Raw genomic sequence first — 10,915 nt, forward strand, 5'->3', positions numbered from 1 at the left:
CGGGGGCTGATGTAATTTTATCACTTTCAAAGCATTTTACAAGGGTGGGCATCATCCCCCCCATTTTAGAGATAGGGAAACCGAGGCAGAGAGCAGGGAAGTGACATGCCCAAGATGACAACAAGGAGTCCGGTGGCACCTTAAAGACTAACAGATTTATTTGGGTATAAGCTTTCCTGGGTAAAAAGCCCACTTCTTCAGATGCATGGAGTGAAAGTTACAGATGCAGGCATTATATAATGACACACGAACAGAAGGGAGTTATCTCACAAGTGAAGAACCAGTGCTGACAGGGCCAATTCAATCAGGGTGGATGTGGTCCATTCCCAATAACTGATGAGGAGGTGTCAATTCCAGAAGAGGCCAATTCAAGTCCAAATGAATGGTGTTAAATTTGAAAATGAATTGTAGTTCTGCAGTTTCTCTTTGAAGTCTGTTTTTGAAGTATGGCTACTTTTCACTCTGTTACAGAATGTCCAGGGAGACTGAAGTATTCTCCTGCTGGCTTTTGTATGTTACTGTTCCTGATGTCCGATTTGTGTCCATTTATTCTTGACACCATACCCAAGATGAACTGGTCAGAAATAGAGCCAAGGTTGCCTGCCTCCAGCATCCATCCCCCATCCCTAGACAACGCTCCCTCATCTCAGCTGCTCTGCAGGAGGGGGTGAGCTGTGTCTCTCCACCCGGTGTGCACAGCGAGGGACCGCAAGGGAGGGGTGAGCTGTGTCCGACACATTAAGGCGCATGCAGGGCTGAGTGGATCCATGCAGTGTGGATATGTGCGTAGACGTGCTGGCTCTGTGCCCAGAAACAACAGGCCACAGCTGATAGAAGTGGCAAGCAGAACAACAAGCCTCCTTCTCCAGGGCATTTAAACAAACCGGCTCCTAGCCAGCTGCAGGGCTCTGCAAAGAGCACTCAGGGCAAGGGACAATGTCTCTACAGGAAGGGGGAATACTCACTTCAGTGCCTTGGGGCAGTGGCTGTGTCTCCACTGGGCAGGCTGGGTAACTCCCCTGCTCCCAGGGAGATTCCCTACTCGCACACACACACACACCCCTGCTCCAAGGGAGATTCCCTACACACACACACCCCTGCTCCCAGGGAGATTCCCCACACACACACACACACACCCCTGCTCCCAGGGAGATTCCCTACACACACACACACACACCCCTGCTCCCAGGGAGATTCCCTACACACACACACACACACACACACACACACACACACACACAAACAGGTCTTCCCCAACTCCAGACTCCTCTCCTGCCCCCACCACCACACTCTCCTCCCCTCACCCAGCTGAGCTCATCCCCTCATTGCAATTTCTGCAAACCTGGTGCTGTCCTCAGCTCAGAGGAAGAGATTTAACCCTTTGTCCTCCCACTTTAAGGTGGGAACTATTCTTGCATGTACGTAATGGGCAGCTGGGTGTGTGTACTGTAGACGGGGCACGCAGGGATAGATGCTCTGGGCCTAGATGTGTGTGAGGGATGGATCTGAGCTGTGAACTGCAAATGGGGCCAAATTTTCCCCAGACTCTGGTGGTGCTGAGCTGGTAGGGTTTGTTCCAGATCCACTCCTAGTGAGACAGGCAGGCACAGTGGTCAGATGATGTTTCTGGGCCTGGAGATCCTTCCAGTCAGGAATTACATTCAGGCAAAAAACAGGGTGTTTTTCTACAAAACATTTTATTTTCCAGAATCCTCACTTTACCCAATCCCTGGTCATCGCCTAATATTACAGCACAAAGAACCCAACACATTTGGGGTGTTTTTGTGCCGGTCACTGCGATGCACGGGGAGTCATGTGACCCATCTGCACACATGCCATAAATAATAGAATTAGCAATACAAAAAATGGGGTCCCATCTGCATGTCTTAAATAGCGTCGCATGATATGTTAAAAGTCCAGCGTTTGTCAGTTCTTTGAAAAGTGGGTTGGTAGCAGCACCTCAGAAGTGAGGTGAGGTCCTTCCGGTGCCCTTTGAACTCTGTCCTTAGATGGCCAGCGCTTGGGCTTAGGAATCGCCTGTTCGTCCCATGTGACAGCACCTGGCACAATGGGGCTGCGAGGTGCTACCGTAATACACATAATAAATAGAAATAATTCTCCGTCCCCCACTCCGCTCAGTTCAGCTCCAGGTGGTCACATAGGCTTGGACCCAGGAGTTGCTGGGGTTGGCACAGACGGCCCGGCCTTTCTTCGTAATAAACCTGTGGGACAGGAAGGAGACGGGTTAGAGTGAGAGGAACGTTGTGTCTCTCCCCCACCGTCCTGGGGTGCCCCACTTCCAGATCCCACTACAGCCAGTCAGTTCGGCCCTGTCCCTGACGGATCCTCCACCAGAACCTGATGCTGGTCTGAGACACCTGGCCTGCCCCTCCTCCCATTCAGCTGCCTGTTCTACATATTAAAGCCCTCCTGTGGTCTGCCATCCCCCAGCCTCACTTCCTGCCCTGCCCCCACACTCCATTATCCCCACGGGTGAGTAGGTCCCACCCCTGGACCCTAGAGGAGCTATGGGGGAATCCCTGCTGGTGGCTTCTTCCCCGGCTGTGAATACTTGGCTCTGAGTCTGTGCTGGTGCAGTGGGCTCTCTAGTCACCGACCTCAGGCCTTTACACCTGGATTTGCGTCATGCTAGGAACCAGAAGCAGCAGCCAGACACCAGGGGTACGTCTACATTGGAATAAGAGCGTCAGCTGCCCCGGGCTCAGGTTGTGGGGCTAAACATTGCGGTGTAGACATTCAGGCTTGGGCCGGAGCCCAGGCTCAGGGATCCTCCCGCCTCGCAGAATCCCCGAGCTGGGGCTCTACCCCGAGCCCGAATGTCTACACCGCAATCTGACAGCCCCGCAGCTGAGCCCCGCAAACCCGAGTCAGCTGCCGCGGCTGTTTCACTGCCGTGTAGACGAAGAGCAGGGTTCTCAGACTTCACTGCACTGCGACCCCCCTCTGACAGCAAACATTCCTACACAACCCAGGGGGACCGAAGCCTGAGCCCGCCCTAGTCCCGCCAAAGCCCGAGCCCCACTGCCACAAGGACTCCTATTCTTTTTGCGGCTACAGACTAACACGGCTGCTACTCCGAAACCCATTAAAACAGGATCACAACCCACTTTGGGGTCCCGACCCACCCTTTGAGAACCGCGGACGTAGAGCAAACTGTTCCATTGCAGTGCATGAATGCGCCGCAACGCTTGCGACACCAGCATGCATTGGAATGGGAGCTGTCTCCGCTCACTGCCTGGCTCCAGCGTGAGGAGTTTGCACTTACACTACAGCGGGTAAGGAGCACTTGCTGCTGGTGTCATAGTAATCCACCACCATGCTGCGTGGGATCTGGCGGGGCGTGTGGGAGAAGCAGCAGGAGATGGGCATGTCCGATCCCACTGAAAGATGGAAACAGACAGCGTGAGTGCGCCTGGAATTCCATGCAAGGGAAAATAACACACGTTATCAGGGGAAGGGTTCCCTCCCCGCCCCCATCCAAAGAGCAATAAAGAGGTTTCCTTCAGAAATGGACAATTTCAGAGAGAGACGCTGGACTCACGTGGGGCAGAGAAGGCCAGGATGCAGAAGGCAGCGATGAGGAGAACGGCGACGGAGACCTTCATGTTGCTGTGCAGAGAGGATGAGCGGAGCCAGACCAGGGACTGCTGCATGCACCAGCTGGGACACTGAGCAGCTAGAGTCTCCTCTCCTTTTATAGAGAATTCCAGAGGCAGAGAGACAAAGGGGAGCAGAGTGGAATTTCCAGACCGGATGTCACAGCGTGAGCAGTGCAGATGGGAGCCAACGCTCAGGAATTAATAAGAAGTTAAGGGCTGAGCATGCCAAGATCTTACTCAGCACGTTTATTTCATACCATCAGGCTGCAAGAAAAACAGAACGGTGCCTGTAAGTCACATGGAGCTCGGGGAGCGGGAGGGAGATTTATCCATTGGAACAAAGAGATGGACTTTTCCCTCCACATGCAAGTTGTGCAAGTCTGGAAAAATAGGAGGCAGCTGGGCTATACTGCTTCTCTCGTGAGCCAGGCTTTCATATGAATAAGAGATTAAGACCGGGTGCGGGAAGAGGTGCCGTCGGAGCTACCACACTGGTGGTGCGCCATCTGCAGATCCCTCTGCCCTAGGACGATCCTGCCAGAGCTGGCTTCTCAGGATTTAGGGCCACTTTGCCAAGCTGCCTGAACACAACCGTGGATGGGGTTTTATTCTTCATCTGACACTCAATGGCTTTGCTTTGATTCAGTGCCTTTAGTCACTGGAGTCATGCAAGCAGGATTTCGTCCCGGATGGAAGATCGGGGTGTTGGCAGGTAACATCAGACGTTAATCCACCAGGGAGTATGTGTTACAGGTCCCTGTCTGCCAGTCTGCAGAGGGTAGGAGTTTTGATACACACACACACACACATACACCATTACCGTGTGCGGAGTTATTAGCTCAAGCTGTTGCAGAATGTGCTTTTAGCTCTGGCGGTCCCCAGGTCAGCCCTCGCTGTGTTGAAGATGGCAGCTGTCACACAGGTGAGAAAGCTTAAATGGTACCACATTTAATACCCTAGGAGGGAGAGACAGATTCACCCCCCTGCCCTTTGGTATCCATTCCAATGGGTGTTCATTCCACCCAAGAAGAAACTGGTGACACCTATGCCAGGCTTCGTGGGGCTGCAGCTGCGGCAGATGATATATTAGGAACACTGAACTATGATCTGATCTGATAGAGCAATTCCTGTGTTCCTAATATATCAATCAGATCGGTCCAATCTCCTGTCTTCAACAGTGGCCAGTACCAGCTGCTTCAGGAGGTGCAAGAAATCCACAGTGTAAGGTAAGGGATAATCTGCCCCCAGCGACAGATTGGTTTGTGCCTTGAAGCAGGAGGGGTTAGATCCCTTCCAGACTCATAGACTCCAAGGCTAGAAGAGGCCATTGTGATCATCTAGTCTGACCTCTTGTATGGCACAGGCCAGAGACCTGCCCCTAAATAATTCCTGGAGCAGAGCTTATAGAAAATCATCCCATCACGATTTAAAAATTGTCAGTGATGGAGAGTCCACCATGACCCTTGGTCAATTGTTCTAAGGATTAATTCCTCTTATCATTAAAAATTTGCACCTTATTTCCAGTTGGAATATGTCTAGCTTCAACTTCCAGCCATTGGATGGTGTTAGACCTCTCTCTGCTGGATAGAAGAGCCCATTATTCAATACTGGTTCCCCAAGTAGGTCCTTACAGACTGTGATCAGGTCACCCCTTAGCCTGCTCTTTTTGTTAAAGTGAAGAGGTTGAACTCCTTGAGTCTCTCACTATCAGGCAGATTTTCTAATCCTTTAATCATTCTCGTGGCTCTTCTCTGAACCCTCTGCAATTTATCAGCATCCTTCTTGAATTGTGGGCCCCAGAACTGGACACGCTGTAAGGAGGCCCTGCATTCTGTGTTCCTAGTGTGCACATTTACATTTGCCATATTAAAACACACGTTGTTTGCTTGCGCCCAACTTAGCAAGCGATCCAGGTCGCTCTGAATCAGTGGCCTGTCTTCTTCATTATTTACCCCTCCCCCAACTTTTGTGTCATCTGCACACTTTCAGTGATGATTTTATGTTTTCCTCCAGGTCACTGATAAAAATGTTAAATCGCACAGGGCCAAGAACTGATCCCTGCGGGGCCCCACTGGAAACAGGCCTGTTTGACCCTTTCATTTTGAGCCCCATCAGTTAGCCAGATTTTATTCCATTTACTGTGTGCCATGGTAATTTTATATTCTAATTTTTTAATCAAAATGCCATGTGGTACCAAGTCAAATGCCTGACAGAAGTCTAAGTATATTATGTCAACACTCTTACCTTTATCTACCAAACTTCTAATCGCATCAAAAAAAATCTCAAATTAGTTCAACAGCATCTATTTTCCTTAAATCCATGTTGATTTGCATTACTTATATCACCCTCCTTTAGTTCTTTATTAACAGAGTCCTATATCAGTCACTCCATTATCTTGCTCGGGATCAATGCCAGGTCTATAATTAACCAAGTCATCCTGTTTAAAGAGGAGCTGGAACAATTTGTATAGTGGGGGTGCTGAGAGCCATTGAACCAAGCTGTATATCCTGTATATAATGCATCACATGCATACGACGAAGTGGGTATTCACCCACGAAAGCTCATGCTCCAATACGTCTGTTAGTCTATAAGGTGCCACAGGACTCTTTGCTGTATATAATGGAAACCACCCCCAGCACTCCGAGTTCCAGCACCTATGCCGGTTTACGCTTTTTAAAAATTGGCACAACATTAGCTTTCTTCCAGTCTTCTGGACCTTCCTCAGTGCTCCAAGACTTACTAAAAATCAATATTAACAGTACAGTGAGCTCCTTGGCCAGCTCTTTTACAACTCTTGAATGAAAGTTATCTGGATCTGCTGATTTAAAAATGTCTGACTTTTGTTTGTTTGTTTCCTATTTATTGTTATAACTTCAGACATTGGTGTTTGGCATCATGTTCCTTGCTGGTAGCTGCAATCTACAAGCCATACTCCAAGGAGCTGGGGGGAAAGGGACCAAATTCAATCTGGACAAAGACAATGTTAGACCAATCAAAACAAAAGATTTTGGTCACGCCCCCTCAGCTGACAATATAAAGCTCAAGCCTGCAAAAGGAGCAGCAGTTGCTGAAATGAGGTCACTAAAGAATGATGCTGAGCTGGAGAAGCCATCGGGATGGGGATTTACCTTGCCAGGTTTATACCAGGCCTTGCAGAAGTCTTGGCATGACTAGAAGATCGCCTAGAGAAAGACTCAGTGTTCCACTGGGATGCCCAGTGAGATTCTGTCTTCACCAGTGTGAACCATCTCATCTCCAGTGGAAGCTCGTTTGCAAACGATGGTACAAATGAAGAAGTGGATGCATCTAAATGAGGACTTGAGGATTCCATACATCCAAGGAAATAAATTTTGCCAGCTTAAAAAGGAGAGCTCTGCCCATTGTCCAGCTATGGGTTACGCTTACAGCCCATATGTGCCTGGGAGAAACCCGACCTCTTTGCAGACAATCATAACAAAACTCCTTGCTGGAGCAGCACCAAGGCTACAAAGAAAAAAGTTGTAGCTGCAGAAATACAATACGGTGATTAAACACAGGCTAGATGACAGGTTTATTCAACAGGGACCTTATAGAGCCTTTGACCATAGCGTATGACCCAGGGAGAAACCGGAAGATGGTGACAATCCTTACAGTATGGTATCCATGTTAGCTATATCGTAAAACAGCTTGAATAATGCAGTTCAACCCTGAACAATCAGGTTCTGAAATATTTAGTAGAGGAGTGGGGAATGCAATCCATATTACAAATGAATTTGATCCGATTTCTTTTTCTTTCCTTTCAAAAAGGATGTGACATTATTAGTGATATTGCAGATGGTTTTGCCTAATTGTATGTATCAATATAAAACAGTTAGCGCATGGAGAAATGCTTATTGTCAACTACGGTGCAGTTCTCTTTAGAATCTGAGCATATCACCAATAAAGTTGGTACCCTTCCTGTACCCCTCTGAGGCCTGGTCTACCCTTAAAAATTAGATCAACCTAGCTACGTTGCTCAGGGCTGTGAAAAATGTCACACCCTGACTGCCATAGTTAGGTCGACCTAACCCCTACTGTAGACGCAGCTAGGTGGATAGAAAAATTCTTCCATCAACCTGTTACCGCCTCTTGGAGAGGTAAATGAACTACACTGGCAGAACAAAACCTTCAGCTGATGTAGGAAGCATCTACACTACAGTGTTCCAGCGGCATAGTTGCAGCGCTGCAACTGGGCCCTGGTAGTGCTTGTAGTATAGACACAGTGAGACTCAAAATCATTCTTCTAGGTGTAGCTGTTGCCTCTGGGCCTCATCGTGTATCATTATTAATAATGATTCTCCGCTCTTCTATAGCACTCAGCGTGCTTTACAAAGGAAATAAGTATCGTTGTCTGGGGAAACTGAGGCACAGGGCGATGAAGTGACTAGCTCAAGGTCACCCAGAAGGGATCTGGCCAAGCCAGGAATAGAATAATAGAATTATAAGTCTGGAAGGCACCTCAAGAGGTCACCTAGGACTATGTATCCCCAGACCATCCCTGACAGCTGTTTGTGCAGCCGGTTCTTAAAAGCCTCCAGTGACGGGGATTCTACGACCTCCCTTGGAAGCCTGTTCCAGAGCTTAACCATCCTGAGAGTTAGAAAGGATTCCCCCCCCCCCAATATCTAACCCAAATCTCCCTTGCTGCTGATTAAGCCCATTACTGCTTGTGCTACCTTCTATGGACATGGTAGAGAAGGGGGGAGGGATAGCTCAGTGCTTTGAGCATTGGCCTGCTTAACCCAGGGTTATGAGTTCAATTCTTGAGGGGGCCGCTTAGGAATCTGAGCAAAAAATTGGTCCTGCTAGTGAAGGCAGGGGGCTGGACTCAATGACCTTTCAAGGTCCCTTCCAGTTCTAGGAGATTGGTATATCTCTATTTATTATTATGGAGAATAATTGATCACTGTCCTCTTTAGAACAGCCCTAAACATATCTGAAGGCTGTTACCAGATCCCCTCTCAGGCTTCTTTTTGTGAGACTAAACACACCCAGGGTTTTTTAACCTTTCCTCATAGGGCAGGTTTCTAAACCTTTTATTATTTGTGTTGTTCTGCTCTGGACTCTCTCCAATTTGTCCACATCTTTCCTAAAGTGCAGTGCCCAGACCTGGACCCAGTGCTCCCGCAGGGCCAAGCAGAGTGGGACAATTACCTCCCGTGCCTTAGGTACGACACTCCTGTTAATACACCCCAGAATATTTGCCTTTTCACAACAGCATCACTTTGTTGGCTCATATTCAATTTGTGACCCGCTAGCACCTCCGGATCCTTTTCAGCAGGGCTCCCGCCTAGCCAGTTAGTCCCCATTTTGTAGCAGTGCATTTGCTTTTTTCCTTCCTAAGTGTAGCACTTTGCATTTGCCTTTGCTGGATTTCATTTGGTTAGACTGGAGAGCTGCTCTGAAATTGTCAAGCTTGTTTTGAATTCTCCTCCTGTCCTTGCAGTCTTCTCCCCATGTCGTATTTATAAGCTGGGATCAAGTCTCCTCTTAACCGTCTCTTATTCCTGGGTTGAAGGGGCACTTTATAACTTTATCACTGAGGCAAGGATGTTTGGGGGGATGGGAGAATCTAAAGGAAAAGTGAGAAATTATTTAAAAGGGCAAGTGTGTATTGAGGATATGGACAAACTGGGGAGAGTCCAGCGGAGGGCAACAAAAATGATTGGGGGACTGGGGTACATGATTTACGAGGAGAGGCTGAGAGAACTGGGCTTGTTTAGTCTGCAGAAGAGCAGAGTGAGGGGGGATTTAATAGCAGCCTTCAACTACCTGAAGGGGGTTCCAAAGAGGATGGAGCTCGGCTGTTCTCAGTGGTGGCAGTGACAGAACAAGGAGCAATGGTCTCAAGTTGCAGTGGGGGGGGGTCTAGGTTGGAATTAGGAAACACTGTTTCACTAGGAGGCTGGTGAAGCCCTGGAATGGGTCACCTAGGGAGGTGGTGGAATCTCCTTCCTGACAGGTTTCAGAGCAGCAGCAGTGTTAGTCTGTATCCACAAAAAGAACAGGAGTCCTTGTGGCACCTTAGAGACTAACACATTTATTTGAGCATAAGCTTTCGTGGGCTACAGCCCACTTCTTAGGATGCATAGACTGGAACATATATTGAGGAGATATATATACACATACAGAGAGCATGAAAAGGTGGGAGTTGTTTTACCAACTCTGAGAGGCCAATTAAGTAAGAGAAAAAACTTTTGAAGTGATAATCAAGATAGCCCAGTACAGACGGTTTGATAAGAACTGTGAGAATACTTTCATGGGGAGATAGATTCAATGTTTGTAATCACTCAGCCAGTCCCAGTCTCTATTCAAGCCTAAGTTGATTGTATCTAGTTTGCATATCAACTCAAGTTCAGCAGTTTCTCCTTGGAGTCTGTTTCTGAAGCTTTTCTGTTGCAAAATAGCCACCCTCAGGTCTGTTATTGAGTGACCAGGCAGGTTGAAGTGTTCTCCCACTGGTTTTTGAACGTTATGATTCCTGATGTCAGATTTGTGTCCATTTATTCTTTTGCGTAGAGACTGTGCGATTGGCTCGGCTTGACAAAGCCCTGGCTGGGATGATTTAGATGGGGATTTGTCCTGCTGTGAGCAGGGGGTTGGACTAGATACCTCCTGAGGTCCCTTCCAGCCCTGAGATTCTATGATTCTATCAGGATTTAAGGGGAGGGGGTTGAGTGTTAGTCCCTTAAAATAGGGTGTGTTGTGGTATTATTGGTTGTGCTCACAGGAATGTATAGTTGGCATGGTGGGGAAGAGGTGTCTCCGGGGGGACAGGTTGTGTCTTTTGCTCTTTACACACAAATAATGTGAACAAACCACACCGGCATCACTGGGTCCCAAATGGCCATCAGACACACCAGGCCCTGGCTAGGCTGAGGCAGCTTCTAAAACACAGAGCACAGTGTGCACCACCACGGGGCTCACACACTATTTAAAGGGACACTACCCTATTCCTCTGCACTACAGCAGGGCTGAGAGATTTGTTCCCATACGTTTTCTATCCTTCCTTATGACTCCACCCAGGGCTGGGTCTAGGGTTGGGCGAGCAGGCCGGTCACCGAGGTGGGCACCTTACCAGGGGGCAAGGGGCTTCTGTTGTTCTCCTATGATTGGCCAGCCATTTTTGCTTCACTTGGCCAGGGGTGGGCTTGGCTTGTTGGTTGGTATTTCAGGCCCATTCCTGTCCCAGGCAGTGGGTATGGACTAGCTAGCTTGGCCTCAGTGATGCGAAAGGGCTTGGGTTATGCGAGGCTCAGAGGTCGAGGGACATGCTC

At 48.6% G+C, this 10,915-nt stretch overlaps 1 protein-coding gene and 1 long non-coding RNA gene across 3 annotated transcripts; one reads left to right on the top strand and one right to left on the bottom strand.

Moving 5' to 3' along the window:
* Positions 1-1,708: 1,708 nt before the first annotated feature.
* Positions 1,709-3,777, bottom strand: LOC120387383 (C-C motif chemokine 4-like). The gene is made up of 3 exons (XM_039508068.1): positions 3,563-3,777; positions 3,287-3,401; positions 1,709-2,222 (listed from the first exon to the last, which is right to left on the bottom strand). Exons 1-3 carry the CDS (start codon positions 3,672-3,674, stop codon positions 2,141-2,143), a joined length of 309 nt encoding a protein of 102 aa, XP_039364002.1. The 5' UTR covers positions 3,675-3,777; the 3' UTR covers positions 1,709-2,140.
* Positions 3,778-3,865: 88 nt separating this feature from the next.
* Positions 3,866-6,988, top strand: LOC120387385. 2 transcript variants are annotated; one of them, XR_005590143.1, is made up of 3 exons: positions 3,866-4,332; positions 4,799-4,846; positions 6,498-6,988. It is a non-coding gene; the product is annotated as an uncharacterized LOC120387385 (long non-coding RNA). The 2 variants fall into 2 exon arrangements; XR_005590142.1 differs by lacking the exon at positions 4,799-4,846.
* Positions 6,989-10,915: the final 3,927 nt, after the last annotated feature.

Source organism: Mauremys reevesii, linkage group 20 (genome assembly GCF_016161935.1).
Source record: "Mauremys reevesii isolate NIE-2019 linkage group 20, ASM1616193v1, whole genome shotgun sequence".
Taxonomy (NCBI): domain Eukaryota; kingdom Metazoa; phylum Chordata; order Testudines; family Geoemydidae; genus Mauremys; species Mauremys reevesii.